The 23,573-nt window shown below is 39.3% G+C and overlaps 3 protein-coding genes across 4 annotated transcripts; 2 read left to right on the top strand and 1 right to left on the bottom strand.

Annotated features, from left to right (window-relative positions):
• Positions 1 to 593: 593 nt before the first annotated feature.
• On the top strand, positions 594 to 3,196 carry LOC116205438 (cyclin-D4-2-like). The gene is made up of 6 exons (XM_031538085.1): positions 594 to 1,198; positions 1,597 to 1,683; positions 1,780 to 1,878; positions 1,995 to 2,196; positions 2,291 to 2,415; positions 2,509 to 3,196. The coding sequence occupies exons 1-6, from the start codon at positions 884 to 886 to the stop codon at positions 2,719 to 2,721; spliced, it is 1,041 nt and encodes a 346-aa protein (XP_031393945.1). The 5' UTR covers positions 594 to 883; the 3' UTR covers positions 2,722 to 3,196.
• A 3,259-nt stretch (positions 3,197 to 6,455) lies between these two features.
• On the bottom strand, positions 6,456 to 7,959 carry LOC116190841 (F-box protein SKIP23-like). The gene has a single exon (XM_031520186.1). The coding sequence runs from the start codon at positions 7,858 to 7,860 to the stop codon at positions 6,688 to 6,690; it is 1,173 nt and encodes a 390-aa protein (XP_031376046.1). The 5' UTR covers positions 7,861 to 7,959; the 3' UTR covers positions 6,456 to 6,687.
• A 948-nt stretch (positions 7,960 to 8,907) lies between these two features.
• Positions 8,908 to 11,991, top strand: LOC116190857 (peptidyl-prolyl cis-trans isomerase FKBP16-1, chloroplastic). Of its 2 annotated transcripts, none has more exons than XM_031520187.1 (8): positions 8,908 to 9,060; positions 9,793 to 9,969; positions 10,129 to 10,163; positions 10,463 to 10,556; positions 10,800 to 10,860; positions 11,295 to 11,340; positions 11,553 to 11,623; positions 11,725 to 11,991. In XM_031520187.1, the coding sequence occupies exons 1-8, from the start codon at positions 8,999 to 9,001 to the stop codon at positions 11,800 to 11,802; spliced, it is 624 nt and encodes a 207-aa protein (XP_031376047.1). In that variant the 5' UTR covers positions 8,908 to 8,998; the 3' UTR covers positions 11,803 to 11,991. The 2 variants fall into 2 exon arrangements, with proteins under 2 accessions (XP_031376047.1, XP_031376048.1); XM_031520188.1 differs by having other exon boundaries at positions 8,929 to 9,060; positions 9,133 to 9,969.
• Positions 11,992 to 23,573: the final 11,582 nt, after the last annotated feature.

The following is a 23,573-nucleotide window of genomic DNA, read 5'->3' as shown; positions in this document are numbered from 1 at the left end:
ATTTACTGACCTGCCACGTCCTTTTTCCACAGTTCAATTCTTAGACTTGCATGCGCGGCGGATTAGCACCGTCGATCATACATGCAAATTTCATCACAACGAATCGTCGCGAGTCGGAGAAGCCCAAACCTAAGTAAATTTCGACGAGGCAACCTTCTTATATGGCATGTCCATATGCAAGTGCAACTCATTTTTGTGTGGAATATTCCTCAATGGACCCCGTAGATGTCCACCTCTTTTTGCTACACCTTGTTTCTTTGTCTTCCGAAATTGTTTTTTAAAAAATGCCAACCGGTCTTTTCCTTAGCAATATTTGGCATTAAAATTAAAGTATTGCTTATCATATATACATATACACACGTACAGAAACAAGTTAAGTACTTTAATTAGCCCCCCCCAAAAAAAAAGCTGGAAAATACCAAAAAAAAAAAAAAACCTAGGGGTGCGTATACCGTATAGGACACCGGTTATGTACGGTCGCAACCTTAGCAATGGTCGCGCCTTTTCGTCGTCTCGTCCCTCTCCGATGGATATATAATCAAATTTTTATTACATTTTTTTTCCTCTGTATTTTTTTTTTGTTTTTTTGCATTTCCCATTTTCTTTTCTCGATTCTCTCTCTGCCCTTTTGCCCTAAACAAAATGCTCTCATTTCCTTCATAAGCCTTCAGCCTCCAAGAGGTAAGTGAGAGAGAGACAAGACAGTGAGACAGCGGGGGAGAGGGAGTGGAAGACATCGGAACGAGAATTCTTCCGGTTGTTGGGTTCCCTTTTCTTCCACTCAGAATCCCTTCCGATTCGTCAAAATCCGTTCTTGCGGCTAGTTGCGGGGCGCATTCTGAAGATAAACCGGCGAAGGGTCTGTGTCTTTCCAACCAGGGGGATGGCACCGGTCAGTCTCGACTGCCTCCTTCTCTGCGGGGAGGACAACAGCAGCGTCTTCGACGAACCCGACTGCCGGGACGGAACCCCGTGGCAGCAGCAGCAGCAACCCGGGAGTTCGCGGGGCGGCAGCAGCAGCCGCCGCCGGGACCGGCCTGGCGACGAGCCGGAGTTCCCGGTGCAGAGCGAGGAGTGCCTGGGGGCGCTGGTGGAGAAGGAGGGGCTGCATTTGCCCAAATGCGATTACTTGAAGAGGCTGAAGAATGGGGATTTGGACTTGGGGGCTCGAGCGGAGGCCATTGATTGGATGTTCAAGGTGGGACAGAAATGGTCCTTTTTTTCTTTTTCTGTTTGTCTTTGCAAAACCTTTAGATTTTCCGAATCTTTTTTGATGTGGTTTGTGACTGTCTCATCATTTTCCCGGGAAAAATGGAGTTCTGCGTTGTCAGTTATTCCATTTGTTAACACTGATGAGAAGCGTTTGACATTGATAATGGATGAAGATTTAGCAGAAACTCATTGTGAACTGATAAATTTAGTGTCTTTATTTCTCTCTTTGCTTCTGTTTGGTTCAATCTTTCTGCCTGTTTTAAGGAACAGATAAGATGATGTTCCTTGTTCTTAACTTGTCTGGTGGATTTTCTTCCATTTTCGGCTTTTGACATTTGTTTGGTCGATCGGTTGATGGATAATGATGCTCATTTTATTGAACAGGTTCATTCTCATTACAACTTTGGTCCCCTGTGTACATATCTATCAGTAAACTACTTGGACAGATTCCTTTCTGCCTATGAATTGCCTGTAAGTTCATTACCCAAGTTGGAATCGATGCATTAATTATCTACTTTTGTTATTGTCAATCGCATTGATGATGAGTGTGATGTTCCCGATCTTCAGAAGGGCAAAGCTTGGATGACTCAGCTGCTGGCTGTGGCATGTTTGTCTTTGGCTGCAAAAATGGAGGAGCATGAAGTCCCCTTCTCACTGGATTTACAGGTATGACCCCTGCAGATGTTATGGGATCACCACTTTGTGCTCTTCAATCGTTTGGTTCGGGATTTTTCTTTTTACGGTTTTCCTGATGGGTGTGAATGTCCATTTCCTTTTATTAGGTGGCAGAGTCGAGATATGTGTTCGAAGCCAAAACGATTCAGAGGATGGAGCTCTTGGTGCTGAGCACCTTGAGTTGGAGAATGCACGCAGTTTCGCCTTTCTCTTTCATAGATAATTTTCTCTCCAGGATCAGCGGGAACAACACCCCACCAAAAGCCTTAATATCAAGATCGGTCCAAGTTATACTGAGCACACTCAGAGGTTGTCTTTCAAATGCCTCTCCTTTTTTCCATTCCACAAATGCCGTAGTTTCTCTGTTGGGATCCTCACAGACGATCAAATGAATCCAATGCAGGGATTGAACTGTTGGAGTTCAGGCCCTCTGAAGTTGCAGCAGCAGTGGCGATATGTGTTGTTGCTGAGGGTCGGTTGGCACGCACAGAAGAAGCCATTTCCGCTCTCGCTCAGCATGTCGATAAGGTAAAGGCACGACTCAAGATTTGTGCCACAAAACAACAGCAATGTTCTCAGTGGTTCACCCATGTTAAACATATGTTTCTTCGGATATTGCAGTTAAGGGTTCGGAAGTGCATGGATACGCTACGCGAATTGGGAGTAATGGGTGAATCTGCTAACAACGTGCCCAGTTCAGTGTCATCCGTGCCGCAAAGTCCAATCGGAGTTCTCGAGGCCGCATGCTTCAGTTATAACTCCTCACATAATAATACACCTGATGATAGCAATAAGAGGAGGAAGATAGACGCATCCTCCTCCTGTCAAGTATAAAGAAAATTTTGGAATCAAATATTTTTTTTTCCCTTCTTTTTTCTTCTGCATTCTTGTGGCTCTTGTCAATTAGGAAATTCTGGTTGTTTTCGTGTGTTCTGTACATCAAGAGACGGAGAGAGTGAGACAGGGAAGACGAATCAGAGTGGGAAAAACAGGCATTTTTGGGGGGAATAAGGTGAGTCATGAGCAGAGGATGGAGAGGGTGACATGGGAGAGAGATCATTCATACTCTCAGCATGAAGAAGAAGACAGACAGTCGGTCTCAAAGCTGTTAAATATTTGACTTCTTAACAGCTCCATTGATATTGATACTAGGAGAGAAGGAACCAAAAAGAATAGAAATCAATTTTTTTTTTTTTTGCTTTGCTTATCTGTGTGCACTGCATGTTTTATTTTCAGGCAGTTTTGATCTGTTTAAATCATAATAATCAAAAGAAATAAATCAATAGCGGGAGATTTTTGCCCTCTTGGTGAGCTGATTTGGTTCATATTGAATTAGTCGAGATTTATTAGACTTTCGATATCGAATAAATATTGACTAAATTAATTATAAATGTTGTTGAGTAGATAAACTAAAGAGGGAAAGGACAAATTAAAAAGTATAAAGAAATAGAGTGAGAATTTTGGGTTTTGTAAATTATCGATATATTCTTGATCATTTAGTGCCTTCATGTGTCGTTTTCTGACAACACAAAGGTTCCTCTGCGAGATCAGAAACAGATAAACTCAATTGTTTAAAGAGAAAATGCATGTCTTTGTAAGTAAGGAATTTTTTATTTCTTATATAATTACAAAAGGAATTCACTATTTATTTATTCATGTGGATTCGTTCAACAATCAGACAACACGGTTTCAGATTTGAATTTTATAAATGAAATAAATTCATGATTGAGAGAGCTCTATTTTTTATTATCGGACTGGGCTGGATTGAATTAGTTGGAATTGGTTAAACTTTCCGATATTAACTCACCGTAAAAACAAAAGTTATTTATATATTTTTGGTAGATTATTGAGTTGTTTATTTAATTTTCTTTAACGGAATTTTAAAATATTTATTTGGTCTTTTCATCATAAATAATAAATATTAAATAAGAGCTGTAATTGGTGTCAATAAACCAATCAATGCGCGCTCTCTGAATCCCCTGACAGCAGTCCTTTGTTTGACCGGTCATCAGATGCGAAAACATCACCTTCACCCCCCAGACTTTCACTCATTTGCAACTCTCCCCCAAACTTTCCAAATGAAGAAGTTGTTCCCCACAACAATTTATTTCACTCAAAAAGACGCCCTCCTCCTCTCCATATCGAGACACCAGAGGTGACCGTAGCTAGGTCAGAGATGGAGGTCGTCGGGTGGCCATGTTCGTGAAATTGAGAGATACTGCCTCGGAGACTAGGTTAGGCAATGAGACTGGCATTGTTGAAAATATACGCAATAGTTTGAGGAGGTCCTGTATCAATAGAGGATTCAGTAAACACGAGGTGTTTTTGGAACTAGTGATGCCGTTTTGATATATATTTAACTCGATGCAGATTCATCCAAAGGGGAAGAAAACAACGTGTGAGAATGACCGAGCGAGGATACTCGACAAAGAAGAGATTATTTATTTAGTTAGTTCCGAAAGGAGCTTCAGTCCAACGATATAACTAAAGCAAATTGAAGTCATAGGAAGAGGGGAATAATGTGTCATTTAGTACTGAGAAGACAATTGGAGGCAGAGCACCACAATCCAATTCAAGCAGGCATCAAATTGCAATTGTACTCTTCTGTTGTCCCAAGCCAAATTAGCAGATTCGAATAGTCAGTCAAATCTCATGTGAAAAATCACCTCACAAGAAAAATGTTCATATCATGGATGTATTTCATAAATTTATACCCGTATTCGTGTGCTTCTAGTTATTCTCTGTTTTTCCAAAACTCATTTCAAATTGGTAAGGTCCTTTCAAAATAATGCGTCGTTAACGGTCAAATCATGCGACATCCGCCACTGGATATGCGATAATTGCTTCATGATACAAAGTCAAATAATGGACCGAGTTTGAGCAAGAGGTATAAAACATATGGCGAACTACAAGGGTAGATCGTGCAAGCTTTACCTATTTGCACAAGAATATAGAACCCACGGAAAGCGAGCTTTGTGGCTAGAAGGAGCTACCGAAAATAGCCTTAATCAATAAACTGAGAATACTCGTGCTCACGCCTGAGAAACCGAGTTCACCTAATGGATCGAGCAAATTAATTAAGAGACAAGTGTGGGAGTGTAAGAATATTTAATTCTACTGAGCCAATTTGAGGTGGGCAGCAGCTGCAGCAGTTAGTGCAGAAAAGAATCAACCCAGGCCCGTAATCTGCTGTACTGAAGCCTCAGAAAAGCTTTGAAACTGTAAAAATGGATTAACAATGGAAGAAAAAAGAACAAATCCCACCAGCCATGCCCATCAGGAATTTATTCCCTACTCCTGTTTATTCACTTAAAATATGATGGCTCGGGCGAGTCATTTTTACCGCTAACAACTCGAGAATGTACATTCGATCAGTTGGTTTATCAGTGGAATGCATCGCACACTGTCCCCGGAATTTTAGTATATGAATTGGTTTATCAGATAGTACTTGATCTTCACAGGGGAGACCGAACTCCTCACCTCCTTATGATCGTGTCGTGTGATATCTATGGATTGGATTGTCCTAGATTACGACGAAGAAGAAAGAGATGCCCTATAGGATTTCTCCTATATCCAGGAAGCTGGATACATAATACATATACGTTATACACATTCCTATACATACTCATCCGAAAGCAAAACCAACGAGTCTAATAACAATGTGAATAGCGAAATATGTGTAACACTGCTTTTAGGAATACCGGACATTTAGCGGACCTCATCTGGACATTCTGGTAGTTCATATCTAGGACATGTTTTGCACGGGCTTTGATCTATACTGGGAACAACTCCGATGAGAAGCATAATTCGACTGACCTTCAACCCAAAGTAAGTCGGTTGGGAAGAAGATGGAAAGAGGAAGACAGACAGAGAGGCATATGAATAGGATGAGATTACTCATACCAAGATGAGATTTTATTCACAGGGAGTACCGAGCTTATATAATGCTTTGTATCGAAGAAGAAATGATCCTACATTCATACGGTAATCACCGTAAAATTAATCACAAGGTGGAATCATCTATATGGTGTCAGAGATCCAACATTTGCTTTTCTAGCCGTACTGAAGAAATCGAAATCATGAATTGCAATTCATAATCAGGATTTTTTTTTCTCGGGCTTGGGAAGTATGGAGGATTAGTTCCTAATCAGGATTGTTCGATATGCACAAACGTCCAATAATTTCATGTAATGGTATGCAATAACTAGTTATGACATCCAATTATGTTCTCTTATCTACGAATAAAACACGAATGCTTTAACCATATCATATAAAGAAAAGGCATTACTAGTTGTTCACATACCGAATCATATATTGAATCGATAGCAGCTCAGCGTGTCATACCTGAGGCATCATCCTCAAGCATCCCCCACACGAACAGCTTTGCCACACCTGGGTTTCATGCTCGGCGTCCTTCAGCTCACCCTAATGTACCGAGAAAGCAAAGTAGGTTGTCTTGGGATTCAAGTAATCCCTTTGCAGTTGGATCCGCAAGCCCCATAGCTTGTTGTAGCAGCACGTTACCAGGGGAATGGAACAAATTACATAATGACAGGAACAAGTTGCTCTGCTTTGTTTACTTGGCCCGAAGATTTCATTTACCGGAACCCCATAACATATTGCAAATCCAATTATATAAATATGCCGATCGAGTTCCATCTACACATTAGTCCACAGTAGAAAGTTCTCACGAGGAAAAACATGTACAACAGACAATCTTAGAATGAATGTGATTTAAACAATAGCACTCACTCGCATTAGAAATCATTGAATCCGATTCGATCCAATTCCATGATTAGTTTAACGAGGATTCCGAGTGAGCCAAATAGGCTGAGGCCTGATCAGGTGAGCAGTGCTTTGAGGATAACAAGGCAATGGCTCGATGCCCCCATCCCATAACCTATAAATCCCAACATCCGGTTCTCCAATCCAGTCAGAGTTATACTCGGAGTAATCATCTGTGAAGTATATGCAGTCCCCCTCGCACCCGGGAAACTCGGAAGCCCGCAACGCCAGAGACGAGTTCCGCCCAACAAACAGCATGTAGTCACCCAAATCCGTCATCTTCACCCACCTGGGGCCCGATTCGATCCTCCGGTCCAGCTTGAAGACATCGAATCCTGCAGTTTTGTGCATCGCCAGGTGAGGCTCGTCCTCGCACTGGATTTTCAGGTAGCGCGTGACGAGCAGCCAGTCCTCCCCTGCGCTGACCAGGTAATGCAGGTCGCCCTGGAACCGCCCGTGCGCCTCGACGAACGACACCTCTGGGGCGGACGAGGGGCTAAAGACCGCGACCCGGCCCGACTTGTGGAGGGCGTGGAAGGAGCCGTCCCTGTAGATGACGTCCTCGGTGTAGGAGCTGGCGCCCTCGACGAAGGTCCAGCGGGAGTCGCCGTGGCGGCAGACGGCGAGGTCGTGGGAGGTGAGCACGGCCACCGCGGCGAATTCCGGGTCGTCGGTGGGGGCAGAGGAGAGGACGATCTTCTGGACGAAGGAGTCGCGCATGTGGGAGAGATCGAGGGAGACGAGCTTGCCGAAGGGGCTGCGGAGGATATACTCGCGGCCGACGTTGGCGTAGTCGAAGGAGAGGACGTTGGGGAAGGCGGAGAGAGGGGGGAGGTCGACCTGGGAGAGGGTGAGGGGGTTGAAGAGGAGGACGTCAGGGGCGTCGCCGAGGGTGGCGAGCCAGCCGTGGGAGGAGCCGCAACAGCGGCGGCCGGAGAGGAGGGAGGGGGGCTTGGTGGGGCGGCGGAGGATGTAGACCCGGCGGTCCTGGGGGTTGAAGAAGGAGGAGGTGTCGGCGGAGAGGAGGAGCCAGGGGAGCTGAGGGGGCATGTGGCGGGGGGTGCGCGGGACGGAGGAGAGGAAGGAGCGGCAGACGGCGCGGAAGCGGAGGTAGTCGGAGTAAATGGGGAGCTTGGAGGAGATGGTTTCGAGGAGCTCCGGTGGGAGGTGGGACCAGTCAACCTCCATTTCTTCTCCTCCTCAACTTCCTCCTCTCCTCTCCCCTCCCACCCTCCCTCCCCCGCCCTTCCATTCCATTGTGTGCTGTCGCGTGCTCCGGTGGCCCTTTTCCTAATTTTCAATCCTCCATTTTTGTTTGTTAATTCAGTTAAGTCCACAGCTCAACAAACATGCTTCTTCCTTGGCTAGATCAGATGAGGTCCAATGGATCAAGCCCAAAGCGAAAAAGGGCGGGTATGTCTGGCCTACGATTAGGGTACGCTAAACCTCCGACCGCCCCACCCCACGCCCCATATTTTGGGTGACAACCGGCCAACTCTCTCTCTCTCTCTTCCTCGAGGACTCTATTGAGCCTGAAATCCATGACTCATAATTAGGCTCGATGATGGCACAACGGGGTAATCTACCCAGTCCAGCGAACTAGGCGCGTATCCAAATTGGGAAAGCCCAAATCAGGCTGGGCCTCCTTGGTGGCTCTCAGCCTAGCGAACCCAAGAGAAATGCACCTGCTCTCACATTGTTGGCACAATGATGGAGTTCTCTATAAAATATTTAACGGTTTTCACAAAAACGGGATGTTTTCACTGCTCATTTTGTTGAAAGATTCGATTTAATCTAAATTGAGGATTGACTCAGCACTTGAGGGGGTTTTCTCGAGATCCGCTCACAAGCCTGACTAACATGTTCTTCGTAGATTTAAATAGATCAAACTATGGTGGAAAACACAAGATATTAATTACGGACATTAGTTTGTGCGTGTGTATTTAGAAGATCAACGGTTAAGAATCGTTAACCTACCAGTTGAGGAGATTCAAGATGCCATATTCTAGATTCAAAATTTCAGATTCTTTTCCAGCATCAGGGTATTTAATGTAGTGACGATATTCGCTTAATTCCTTTCAATCTGAAACCAAGAGACTCTAAGTTTTAATCTCATTAATCAGTGCCCATTATTTTCCCATTTCTATCCATGTTCTTGTAATCGAGAAAATTAAAAGGTGTAAAATGTGAATATGCAAAAATTGTGGGGATGCGAAGTGGTTCAAACAGAAACCAAAGTGGTGCAAAATATAATTTTATCTTAAACCTTATCCATTTAGAACATAGGGGGGAGGCCCTCTGCCGGCGAACACCCCCCAGTCGGAAAATGCAAGCTTTGTTCCATACGTGCGTTCACTTCTCACGCTTCCGTGAGAATGAGATCTCCAGGTACGAATCCTCGTACGGTGCTCTTCCATGAACGTGGTGAAGTTAGAACTGAAAAAGTTTCTGTTTTGTTAGGGCGCAAGAACTGAGAAAATTCCTAGGCAGCACCTTGAATTGTGGTTGTGAATGAAAACAGTTCTCCTTCAGTAGCTTTGAACTGGATTACCCTGCAAGATCATCTCGCGATATACAGTTGATTGTCGATATCAGTTCATTCTACACAAAAGGGATGAACTTTGATCACTAATCCCGGAGTCAGGCCATCTTGGTTTCTTTAAAGATCATAAGCTTCTTTGATCATTATGCATTTCATACTAATACAAAGAATTCTTCGGTACCACGGCAAGGACATTCCGGGGTATCATACCGGAAATATAGCCGGGGATTCTTTATAGGCTTGGCCTGATCTCTCTTTTTTTTTTTCTTTTTTCTTTTTTTTTTGATAATTGGCGTGGCCTGATCTCATGAAGAAAAACCGAATGAATCCCTAGGCCATGTTTGGTTCTGCTGAGGGATCGAATATGTCAAGTCCGTTCCATTCCTTTCTTGTAGCCACTTAACAAACGTGTCCCGGGAGATCCTGTTTTGATTTCTTGCAAGAACAGGGATCACCGAAAATCTGCATTTTTATTTGAGGTGTTGCATTTGGTAATGATGCATCCAGCTAGTGTCGGTGTTTCTTAACTTTCTTTGAGAAGTCAAGTCTTTGAGCTTGTGATTCTCCTGCAAGAGCAGAAGTACAGACAGGGAGCAACTCAAGAGTAAGCTGTTGAATGGAAAATATCCGATGCCGGTGAAAAGCTTTCAGCGGAGGCTGTTTCTTGAATTCACAGGATTTATTCCTGCCATCTTATATACCATCCCTGTTCTTGCTGCACCATTGCCGGAGATGAAGGAACCGGAAGTAATTCGGTAAGCTGATTCACATGTTCTGGATGCATATCCTGTTCGCGTTTTTGTTGTTTTTGTGATTTTATGGTATTGAGAAAAAAAGTAGTTGCAGCTTACGTGAGTGACATGATGCTTGTTGGTTTCTGATATATATTTTTCTTTTGTATTTGAAGTTTACAGAACCATGAAGCTTGCTGATGGGGTGAGATTTCAAGGTATGAAATCTAAATCCTTCCTCCCTGTTTCTCCCAAATAATTCTCGGCGAAGGATTCTTTGTGGTGTATAATATAAAGGAGATGCGGTTCGCTCACAATCATGCAATGTTACCTACTCGTGTTTTAATCAGTCAGCTCTTTCGGTGGAGCCAACTGATGAATTTTTCTTTTAATCCCATTTCCTATGGACTGGCTTCCTGAAAACGACTATTTTCTTTATCTATCTAATCGAGGCGGCCGTTGGGCTTTGAGACTGGATAAATGACTACGTTATCTCTTCATGAAAAATCATTCACAGAGATAGTTGAAGGTGAAGGGATGGAAGCCCGTGAAGGAGACACCGTGGAGATCAATTATGTGTGCAGGCGCTCAAATGGGTATTTTGTTCACAGGTAACTCCACATTGAGCTGCATCCTTACAATCAGGAGTTCCTCTTTTATCAAGGTTTTCAGAGTTTACTTATCCAAAAAAGGTTTCCGAGTTTCAAGTCTATCATGTCAAATCTCAGCCAAAATGATGGGGAAATAAACATCACGTCAACTGTGTGCTTAATTTAGCAGTCTGCTATTATTCTGGAATTCCCTTCGATCAAACGGTCCTCTTTAATTCATAGTATATTTAAACACCAATGCAGCACTGTGGATCAGTTCAGTGGAGATAGCATGCCTGTCATACTTCCTCTAGACGAGAACAAAGTAAGCAAGGCCTTTCATAACTGCTTAATGTTCTTCCAATGTAGTTTGAGAAGCACATAGATACCATACGACACATGTTTATGTAACGATTTTGTTTCCTCTGTCTGTGTCTGTTGATCATAGTATTAAGTTCTATTCCCTTATTACTGAAACCCCACAAATTCATCTACAATGTTTTCCAATTGTGAAGTCGTCTTCCTTTCTCTTCTTGCCAAATTTGGCATAACATAACGGTAGTGAGATGGAAAAGAGTAATACCGTATAGGATTTCCATGAAAATGGCAAGGCGCTTGAGTTTCAAGAGAGAGAGTTTGATCATATCTATTTGTCTGTGGTATTTGTCTTGCTTTTTGAAGTTGATCAATCCTAAATTACTTACACTGTGTCCTGAATATGTATTTCATTCCTCTCCTGTGGTTCTTCTTGTGACACAGATCATTGAGGGTCTCAAGGAAGTCTTGATCGGCATGAAAGTCGGAGGTACGCCCCAAGACAGACTTTACATATTGAAATGTTACTTTGCAGATATTTCTGTAGAAAATATGTTCAGCCAAAGATAAAACGAGGAAAAAGAAAGTGATTTTTCAAACAGTGAATCCCAATGATTTAGAGGATTTATATCATTGAGACTCAATGATTGGGATATCTTCGGAAGTATCAAGTTAAATGGCTCCTTTGCATTCTGTACTTAGGAAAGAGAAGAGCATTGATCCCTCCTTCCGTGGGATATACAAACGAATATTTGAAGCCAATCCCTGAAGAGGTTCGGCTCGAACTCTATTCTCCTAGCTCTTGTGCATGTTGCATAGTGTTCTTCATGGAATTGCGTTATCATTTTAAATTTATGTCTACCGGTGGTTGCAGTTTGGTCCTCGACGGAGTCTCTTGTCCCATGCAAACGAGCCTCTGGTGTTCGAGGTCCAACTGATGAAAATTCTGTAACAGCAAGCCTCTCTGTTCCGAAAAGGAGGGAACATTAATCCCTTAAGATATTGGTCTTTATATATCGATCTGTTTGTCTTTGGTTTTTCATTACTCATCGATGTAAAGCAACTAAGAAAACCGACATATTCATTTCATGAGGAAGATTTCCTGTTATTTGTTCGGATAAATGGAGTTGATCTTATTAACTGGGTGGTACCGTACCCTTGAAAGAACATGTGCAAGATGAACCGAGCCTAACCACTCATCGAAAAGCAGCATATAGAGAAAGTTAAGAAAGGAGATGTAATGCAGTGGTGCACACTCGACCAGAATTAAAAAAGGTTATTTATGGGTGCAATAGGTGCAATTACCTTATGGCCCCACCATTATTGTTCAACGTGTTATTCGACCCCTAAACACTTTGTTGTGTTGGACAACATCCCCTAATATTTCTGTCTTGAGGACAACATCCCCCTTATATGAAGTCTCTATGCTGCAAAAATAAGGGCTTAGAGGAAAACTACGCATGGATCTCTCTGTTTATAGTTGAAAATAACGTCGGTTTCAACCAACCATCCCGACCCTCTCTCTCGCTTAGAAGACAGAATTCATTCATTGCAGCAAGGTACATAGCGTGATTACAGAACAGTTAAGCGGCACGTTTCGATCTCCATATCACTCTGAAAAGCAGACCTTGAACCATCCCGACTCTCACACATCGCAAGGAGGCCTACCCTTGCATGGTCATGGACCACAGTTTCTGTCAATGCCGCCTGCCGAAGCATAGCTTAAGTTAATCATCCGTAAAATGTTACGTTTGTACATGTACTAGTTACACGATTTCCCGACCGATTCACAGGATTCCACTCATTTACTCGATAAAAATCGTGGCTCTCTCTGTTCAGTCCACGACGTAGCTAGTGGGGGTGGAAGAGGCCCGCGATGGGAAGTGCGGTGGAATGGAAACTTCAGGGCGCATTTTGGCACGACGAACACTCCACGGAGCAAATTGGTCTGAGAGTCAAAACTCTGAGACCACTAAATCAAACCAAGTTATTAATAGTTGAGCCGCATATATATTTTCTTTAGATGAGGTTCAGTTCATTAGCTAATTCCCGTTCCGGCATCAGTTTATTACTATGGTCACGAAATGCTCCGATGAAGTGCTTTAAGAATCAGCTTGCATCAAGTTTGCGTATTGGCATCGCAGTCTGTCAACTGTGTCATATCACGTGATGGAGCAGTTGTAATAATTGCAATTAGGTCAAAAAAGTGATTAATTACATCCCTTATTTAATCATAATCCGACATATATGTGCCCACGCTGAACCCGATTATCTGCACAGCCAATGGATCCCTCGACTTTTTCAACTTATGGGGATTTTGGTTTCTTCTTCGAATCTAATCTAATCTAATCTAATCTAATGATTTCTCACTTTTTTGCTTCTTTGTTGGCATATCATTTTCTATGCGGATTGACTCCACTGGACTTTGAGATTCAATTGTGGATCTCCGTTTTGGATCACATTATTTCTAAACGCATTGGAAGATTGGAAATGATCAATTATGACATTGCCCTGATGGGAAAGATGAATGATGCGGTGCATAGAAATTTCCATAAACACCATTTAAGTTCGTGATTCCGCGTGTGCATCCGAACATACCTACAGTACATGTACATATACATTTCAGGATTAACCGCCCCAGAATCCATAATATCGAAATCATGCGTGCTTCGTGACTTTCTTGCAGACAGCCAGCCCACCTTACACGCACATAGGTTTTGCCTTGATGTATTCTGTGTCGAACCCATACTGTTCGAGCAGACGTCCCTAGAGGTTTGAAAATACCCGGGTCGTCCGGATTCATGAGTCGGATTTGCATTTCAGTGTTCGTGCGTGTGATGAGACAGTGTAACAACGTGACATCAATCTAAGAGGGTTAAAGTTGGAGCAATTGGGCCACAACAACTTTGACTTCTGGGTGATATAATATGGAGTACGTGCGTGTGATGGGACGGACCCTTTTGCCTTTGGTGGTTGAAAGCGTTCTAAGCACCCAGTCCAAGACCCGTTCTTATCTCAAAATTTTTTTTTTTTTGGTCAGTAGATAGATAAAATTGTGAAAGTCGCTATTATCGTAATTCTGAAAAATTAAGCATTAAAAGTTATTTTTTCTCTCAATAAGCGCAATTTATAGGGTTAAAATTTTTATTTTTCTCCTTACAGGATTAGAGCTTCTCGCTAGTTAACCGACAATTTTTTCCCTAAATTTAATGTTGATTTGCACACCTTTTTTTCTTCAACATAATCATCACAAAAAGAGAGATTTTGCCCGAAATCCCGAAATCAAGGAAAATAATTGACTGAAGATAATGATTTGACTGACCCACTAATTAAATCAATAATCGTACTAGGGCTTACATCCCTAATTATTTATGAGAGCCTCCCTCTCCTTTTACTGGTGATCGTTCTTTCCGCGTTTGATTTTGATATACAATTGTTATATATGAGAGGTTTGGCCCGTGTCTTGAGATGATTGCAGGCGGCCAGTGCAGGCGCCTAGGGATCGATATGCTAGCTAGCTTCTTTATCGAATCCAAGCTAGGCTGGCCAGCCTTCCCGAAGCCTGAGGTTCAGATACTCTCGTCGAGTTCAGATACGTGCCCAGAAGCGTACATACGAATGGACATTAGGTAGTCCATAGACGTAAATGGTTCCTGTGCACGGCTTGATAATATAATAACACAAGTCCTGCAGGATTTGTAGAGAAAGAAATTACCCAAGGCCTATGTTTGGTCGCGCCAATTGAATAAGATTTATGGAAAGGATGGGATGGGAGATAAAATTCCAAGGATGTCGAATAGTTTGGGATTGGGATAAGAAAAGGAAACTACAAATAGGACAACAGTTTAATTATTTAAAATTTTTTCAGATAAAAATAAATTTCAAAAATAAATAAAAAGAGGGCAAATCAAAGTCGAAAGAATAGAGCTGAACGAAAAGGGCTGGTGGGAGCCAATGCCAGCGAACACTGCATCCGGCCAAGTCGCACGCAACACCATTGCTCCTTAGCGACCTAGATTGGATGATGGTGGCCAACGTTGGGCCTTTACTGCCCTGTAATCGAGCCCTTTCTACTATCTATCTCTCTCTCTCTTCGGGGAGAGGAGAGCTCGATTGCCGGCATGGACGGATCTAGGAATTTGATCCGAGTGGGGCGAAACTCGAGGAAATGGTCACTACAAAAAAGTTGGCTTTAGCCAACGTTTTGTCCTGACGCTTTGTAAAACGTTGAGATATATTGGCCCAGAGGGGCTTTTCCCAACTCTTTAGAAAGCGTGGGCATAGATCGGCTTTAGGCAACGTTTTCAAAAAAGTCGTCTTTTGTTTACCCTATTTCGATGTTTTTTGAGTTTTTCCAATCTTTTACAAAACGTCGGGCTAAAATTACTTATACCGACTTTAAACGTCGGCCCATGTCTTTTTAAAAAAAATCAAAAGTTGAGCGGGAAAAATTTCAAAAATTTTAGCCAACAGATTGTTATTTTACTATTAGATGTTGTCAAACATACCGTCAAGTGTCATTAAAATGCGTCAACAAATTATCATTTCACCGGCTGCATGTTGTCAAATGTGTTATCAAAGGGCAAATGTGTGAGAGTCAATTTGTTGTCATCTTATCACAATCTATTATCACTAATATTCGCGGCTCATAATAAAATGGGTGACATGTTGTCTCCTTATAAAAATTTGTTATCATGGATGTGAAATATTATTGATGATGATGTTGATGAAATAGATTTTTTGAGATTAATTTTACAATTGTCTTCAATAGTTGTCTCAAATTGAGAAGAGGGCAGCCTACCCCTATATGTTATCGATTGATTGACCCCAAATTTGTAGTAGCTCTTTATTAAAAGAACGATTCAAGAAAGCATTGTCCTTAAAAGTACAAGCTAGATGCATGAAGGGACTTAATTAGACCTGCAACTAGGATGGTTATATAAAACTCAAGAGTTAGACTGACCAATACACTACCTCCCAACTAGCTTTATGACCAATAGTTCACAGGGCTAGTAGTTTCGCATCAATGCTTGTGTATGTAGAGTTCTTACGGGTTTCCAACCCTTAGTTTATGACTCTAAAAACCACACAATGTATATATATAACTATATATATGACCAAGTAATGCAAAACAACTTTTGAATTCCTCATAGTCTAAACATCCACAAAATCGAAAGAAAACATCCTTTATAATCATGACCACATATTACGAGATCGAATGAATAATTAAAGGAGTACATATACTTATACCTCATAGGAACACATAAACTATAGGTTTATGAAACAGACTTAAACCTATTGAATTAATTACTTCTGGCTAATATAAATCCAACTAGGAATATTAGTTAATATTATGTTAATTGAATTAAACCTCAACAAGTACCTCAAGAAAAACACGTTGACGTTAAATTTATGGGAATGAGATGTCATAATAGTCTTCGACAAAACATTGTCACCTTATAACAATTTATTACCACTCGTATTTAAGCATCATAATATAAGGGGTAACAGATTGTCTCTATATAGGATAACATGTTGTCACTTGAGATTGACATGAGCCAATGTTTAAGCGTCGACCCAAGGCTGTTTGGGGTGACGTTACAAGAATATTGGCTAAAATTGTTTAAACCGACATTTCATAAACGTTGGCCAATGCCTTTAAAAAAATTCGAAGGCTGAGCATGAAACTTTCCCGCCCACTTGGAAATTTAAACCTTTTCTTCCCTCCTTTTTTTCTTCTTGAAATTTGTATAAAAATTCTCACGATTCCCTCCCTTGCCCTTTCCTCCCTCTCTCTTCTTTCTCTCTCATGGTGAGCGTTTCCCTCCGTCAGTCCTGAAGATGGGGTCCTGCGACACGAACCTCGTGAGCTTGGCACGGTTCGACTCGAGGGTGCCCAACTCAAAGTTGACGAGGTAGAAGCTGCCGAGGTGGTAGAGGGCCTGGAGGAGGTTGGTGAGCTTCACGAGGTCGCCCCAGGAGGCAGAGATGAGGTAGCCATCTCGCCTGTACTATTTATGCTCTTGTCGCCAACCACCCCCCCAACAATCAACCGACGCGTTTACCCCCGACCCATGCCATAGAAGTGATGCTCCCCAATCCCCTATCTCGTGGCTCATCCTCAACGAAGGTGATTGTCCGTCCCGTTCGATAAGCATTCAGTTCTTGCTCGATTCTCATCGATGATTATGTTTTCGATTGATTGTTTCTGCTATAGCTCTTCATCGTTCCTATTTTATATTCTCCCGGACTCTCAATTACATGTCTCTGACATTGTTTAGCTCCATAAGCTCAACTCGGTGTTCCCTTATGTAATTTAGAATTATTCTTCGATCACTGCTTAGGCGAATAGCTCTTCTTTGCGTATTCTCTCCAGCTTTTGGATTATATGTGATAGATTGAGTTAGGGTGCGCTGCTTATTCTAGTAGGCCACTTCTTTATGCTATGGTCTAGAGTTTCGTTGCTGACTATCAGGCTTATTACAGTTGTTGGCTTGGTGCATAATCAACTTATTCCTGATCGTTATGATGCTTTTTGCTACTATTCGGCCTCGTCTCGAGCTCCCCGTAGTGCCCTGTTGCTGCTACTTGATGTCATTCTTCCCTTTCTCAGCTCGCTACTGTTGTGCTGCCCTTCACCGAGCTGAGCTGCTTGAGGTTTCTAAGTTTGACAACAAATTGATAACTTCTTGTTAGTTTACACAACTGACAGCAAGTGTCAATTTGTTGTCTATTTTTTTTTTCATTTAATTGGCCTTAGCCGACGCTTTAAGCATCGTCTCAGGCCTTTTTTTTATTTAAAAAAAGGCTTAGGCCGACGTGCTTTGCGTCGACTTAGTCACGGTTTTTTGCGAATGCAATAAACGTCATCTTAGGTATGGTTTTAGCCGGCACAATAGACATTGGTTTATGCATTGTTTTAGCCAACTCACCAAACGTCGACTTAGGCTCAATTGTTGCCGACGTTTGCAATGTTAGCATAGACTTGGTTCTTAGCCGACGTCTTTGGAATGTTGGCCTAGGATGGTTTTTCCCAACCTTTCTCAACAAACGTCGGGAACCCTCTCGCAAAGGTGAAAAGGCCAACGTTATTTGAAATGTCGGGACAACATCAGAAGGGCTTTTCCCGACGTTTTTCATGTTGGCCAAGGTAAAAAAAAAATTGACGAAGACCGATTTTACTGTCGTAAAATTGAGGGGTGAAAAGAAATATAATTTCAAGAAAAATGACATATTGGACATAATTATATAAATAATTTTATAACTTTTTCCGACTCAAGGATCACCCTAATCCATCCTTGATTGCATGGTGATGGAGACCCGATACTAGCCACCACGTCCAGTCTAGGTCGCTGCTATCACCCCATCTCCATTGTTGCTCTACTGGGTGTCAAAGCAAGGGCAATAATGTCTTTTTGCATGAAATTATATCCTAACCCGGGATAACGCACTCCTGATTGAGATTAGTTTCTCAATTATTCCATCCCGGTGAAACTCATCAAAAATTTTATATTATATAATTACCAAATATGAATTTAGGATTTTAGAGATCATATCCTCCTCAATATTCGGTTAACCAAACATGGCCAATGAGAATGGAAATATCGGGCACTGACACCAAAGGAGCCAAAGCAAATAAAATAGAAAAGTGAAGAAAAGACCCAGCTAAGTTAAAATTAAATTAGCCCTTTTCATCAAAAGCATAAGGTAAATTCTTTTCCCTTTTCAGCAAAAGCCTAAAAGGTTAAAATGTAAAACCAAACAATGGAAAACTTTTGCCACTTCAGTCACTGACACGTTGCTAAGGCATCATAATTGTTTCGAAATTTATTTTGTAACAGTTGGATTCATTATGTATATAAATCTAAACAAGAATCAGTTCCTGACCAGTTTCAAGGTAATAGAAATATTAATTACCTTTTTATGGTGAAAGAGTTCTATTCTTTTTTTCTTTTTCTTTTTTATGTGCAACTTGATACATATTTAGAAGTCTGAAGAATTCATGATTAATTTGAATCAAATCGGCCTACTAAAGATAAATCCCTCCCAATAATATTTTTTTTTTCTATTTAAGAGAATGGAGAAAATAAAAATAAACATGACGAAAATAAATTGTGGGAACTGCAAGTACTATATATAGAATACATGCGGGAAATGGTGTATAAAAAAATATTAGAAGATAAGAAGACCTCGGCCCTCGCAAATGTCATAAATTACAAAAACCCAAGCTAATCATTATATCGCATGAAATGACATCTTTTGAAGCCATCTTACTTAACCTTCTGGTACATCGAGTGATTGTACACTTGATATCTAGGGAGGGAAAAGAAGTTCAGATATCAGTTTGGAGACATTTTCGATCGATTGAAAGAGTATATTTGCTGACTTATGCATCGAAGATATCGAGAAAAAAGCTATATTGATAAGAAAATTTTTGAATCGAATTACAAAATGGAAAAATTTGTACAAGTTATATCTTTCAGGTGATTTGAGAAACCAATCATGCTTCGGGAAAAAATATAATTGCTCGAAGAAGACTGACACATTCAGGAGTCAGAAATCACAAATCAAGTTGGAGAGATCTTGACAAATGACGGGGTCTTATCTAAAGGGAGACCCTAGCCAAGTTAACAATCAGGCCCTCCAATGACGTGTTTTGAATAAAACGGGTTAATTCGACAATTAATCAATTAATCACGACATCAAGAAGTGATGCAAAGGTGAATTATTGACTATGAAATGAGTCGACATGACATAAAATATTCAATCTATCAATGGATCTATCAACATTTGTAAGCTTAAGCACGTGCGCCCCAAGTAATTACAAGTAGAAAAAGGTTCCGTTATGGGTCAAGTGTGGACCATCCTACATCGATCCGCCTTTTTCTAGTCCACTCAAGATCTCGATCCCTCTCACCTTATTATTACCTCTTGCGCAAATTACAATTACGAGATACGGTGCACTTGACAAATTACACTTTTTATTTTTTTATATGTATCTTAAGATTTGAAAATCTAAGGCCTTATTTGGATTCAGGAACAAAAAATTTTAACTTTAACTTTAACTCAACATACTACACAATAAAAACACATATTTTCCAAGTCAAAAATTTTAACTTTGACTTTAACTCAACACACTACACAACAAAAACACACATTTTCCAAGTCAAATTTACAATCACATCTCATTTGTCCTTTTTCACAATCAAAATAAAAATAAAAATAAAAATTATTTTAACTCTGAATCCAAACGCACCTTAAGGATCCCAACTAGTCCAATTTAAGTAGGTTCAGTCGATAAAACTCTTTTATCATAAACTTTTCAATTTATTCACAAGCTAGTACTGCTTGAATCAATTCACCATTGGCTGACAAATTGCACTTTTAGAAGGGGAAATTGTGCTTGTGCAGGAGCTCAAATCCGGTGGGAGAACTGTATGCTAACGACAAGTCGATGCTTGAATAGGAATTAGTATCAACTGATAAATAGATGACATCTCGTGATTTCATAAGTGAAAAAAAAATACATATATGATTTTTTTTTCTTTTAAAGAGGTAGCTGTGACGTGGTGAACATATACAAAGCCAATAAAAAATTCGGATTCTTTTGAATTCATTTCTGTCAAAATTGACAAAATAAAAACAAAAATTATGCTAGTGATGATGGAGTTGGATTAAGTGTGAAAATCAATTAATTAGTAGACTCGGGCAATATTGTGTCATGTCATGTGCACTTTAATTTTATAACATATCCTAATTTAATTAAATTGAAATAATATTTTTGTCAAATTGATCTGATTCTCATCCAATCGTTCCCCTACAACATTTTCTTTTCCTTATCTAATATACTACCAAGATATTAAGATCGGATCATATTCATGTGATTAGATGTGTGTAATCTCAGACAAATTAAATAGAATTCTGGTTTGTTACACCATGAAATCTTTATAATAGTCGGACGTGTTATATTCTCCTTTGCACGATTGATTGTTAGAAAATTATTGCTACATTTTACAGCTAATTCACCTCCACACAGCCGAAATTCTACGCATTAATTAATTGCAATATGTTTTGGGGTTATATATTGCTTTTTCTTTTTGTTTAATCCCTTTGGAAGTTCTAACAAAAATTTATCAACTTCCTTATAAACAAAAAAATATATATATTATCTAATTTTAAATTTATAACCTGATTAAATCGTAATCTTGTCTGTATGCTCTTTGGAATTGGGATTGAACTGATAACGAACTACTACTCTCATATACTGCATCCATATTCATGGCCACTTTTCTAGCGGTTAGGGTTTCTTATTGAGTGTTAAGTTCGGTCTAATCCCTTGAAATCGGTTGAAACAAGTAATTTACACTAAACGTAATAACATATTAACATGAATTATTTTACGAATCCTCCCGATAAGTATCCTCTTTCATTTTGCAAACACGGATGATAATTTTCTGTTAAATCAGGTGCCTTTAGGCATTGGAAACATCCATCTATTGTCTGAGCAGGTGAACTTTGAAATTTTGGATGAGTGATAAAAGAAAGGATTCCTAGAGCGATGCATTCCAGGAATTATGAACCATGTAGGAATTTAAACGGATCAAGCCGTTTATATATATATATATATATATATAGCTAACTGGATCTAAGATCAACCCATAGATCTATATTTGAGATCTATAAGAATTGAAGTGGTCACCAGGATGTGCCACTGAGGACGAAGTGTCAGGTACCGTTTGGATTCAGAGTTAAAGTTACTTTGATTTTGATTTTGATTTTGATTGTGGAAAATGACAAATGAAATGTGATTATAAATTTGACTTGGGAAACGTGTGTTTTTGTTGTGTAGTGTGTTGAGTTAAAGTTAAAGTTAAAATTTTTGAATTGGGAAATGTGTATTTTTGTTGTGTAGTGTGTTGAGTTAAAGTTAAAGTTAAAATTAGATAACTCTCAATCCAATTCTCAGTTTCTCATTATCCGATTTCACGTTAATTAAGTACTTTAATTTACTACATATAAGTAATCTTGCAATAAAGATCGTTGTAAGCCATCTCAATCTCTTCATATTGTCTTTCTCTAGCTCTCGGGAACTGCTTGATAATTAAAAAATTAATTATTTATATTAGATATTTTATATTTTGTTACTTTCAATCTATCTATCTATAATATTTTTTCAAATTTTCTTTTTATAGTAAAATAATAAATATCAATAATTTTTTTTGGCTGAAATATCAATTACAATTAAAAATAAGTAAATCTAAACAAGATGTACTATTGTAAAATTGATAATAAGTATTGAGTAGATTATCACTGTCGTCCTCCACTTATTCATTAACAACCATTTTTGCCCCTAACATATTTTGCCACCAATTAGCCCCAAACGTTGGTATTCCGTTTAACATTTATATCCTTCCGTGACGGAAAAGTGACGGAAAACATAACGCCGTCAATGAATTTTTCGTCACGGAAGATAATGGAAGGGTATAAATATTAGACGGAATGCCAAAGTTTGAGACTAATTGGTGGCAAAAATATGTCATGGACAAAAACGGTTGCTAATGAATAAGTGAAGGGCGACAGTGATAGTCCACTCATAAGTATTCTATCATGATATTATATATAGACTCGGATTTTGATTAACTTGCTTAAAAAGCCACCAATACGAAATTATTTATTTGTAGAATCAAATAAAGTACGAATCAAAGTTCTTAATTTAAATGTTTCTCATCACCTTTCCAAAAATAATTTTAGAAACAACTCTAAAAAATCTAAACTGATGGTGAAAGTGCAAAAAAAAAAAAAGACAAATGTCAAAGTTCATGAAGTGACAAATTAATATCTATTAGGTTAAATATTAATTACAAAAGGAGTTTGCAATTCATCGCGTATATGCTTTTTTAAAATAAATGATTACTAAGAATTGTAGACATATAGAAAAATTGAATTTAAGAATTCCACATTTAAGAAAAAAAGTTATTTAATTTTTATACAAGAATATTAGAAAAGTATATAAAAATTAGGTATATCCCCACTTAAGAGTAGTTATTTTATTTTAATATAAGAAAAATTAGACAAGCATATAAAAATAGGTAGTTATTTTTTTTAACTTGCAAATATTATTCTACCTATGAATGTATTAAAATATATACTCTAACAATATAGTGTGAGAAATTATACTTTGAATAATTTATTCTTGAAATATTAATTTAGTATATCTTATTCGAATCCTTTTTTATAAAAGAAAAAAACTGTTTGTCTTTGGAGATAATTATTTTCTGTAAAATTATATAAATAAAATAATATGTTCTTTTTTATTCAACTATTAGGTCAGTAATTTTTTTTTAACTCTTGTTATCTTAACTATGGTATTTAAATATATGAATAATTTATTAATTTGTTAGTACCCCTATTATTATTTTTATATATAGAGAACTTTGTTTTAACTTATAATATTGAACTTGGTTTATTCGTACATAACATTTTTCATAAAATAACACATTCATTATTTATCATAAAATAACACATTTTGTAATATAAATAAATACATTAATAGTAACATGAATTTTATTAAATATAAATCAATTTTGATCAAATCAAAATATATGACAACCCATATATAAATGATGGTTGATATGATCCTAACAAGTCTTCAGCAAAGAATTTCATCAAAAAAATCAAAAATAAATTTCGCATAATGAACGGGTAATAGATTAGCTAGTTGAT

Source organism: Punica granatum, chromosome 1 (assembly GCF_007655135.1).
Source record: "Punica granatum isolate Tunisia-2019 chromosome 1, ASM765513v2, whole genome shotgun sequence".
In the NCBI taxonomy this organism is placed as follows: domain Eukaryota; kingdom Viridiplantae; phylum Streptophyta; class Magnoliopsida; order Myrtales; family Lythraceae; genus Punica; species Punica granatum.
This window is presented reverse-complemented; position numbering and strand designations above follow the sequence as displayed.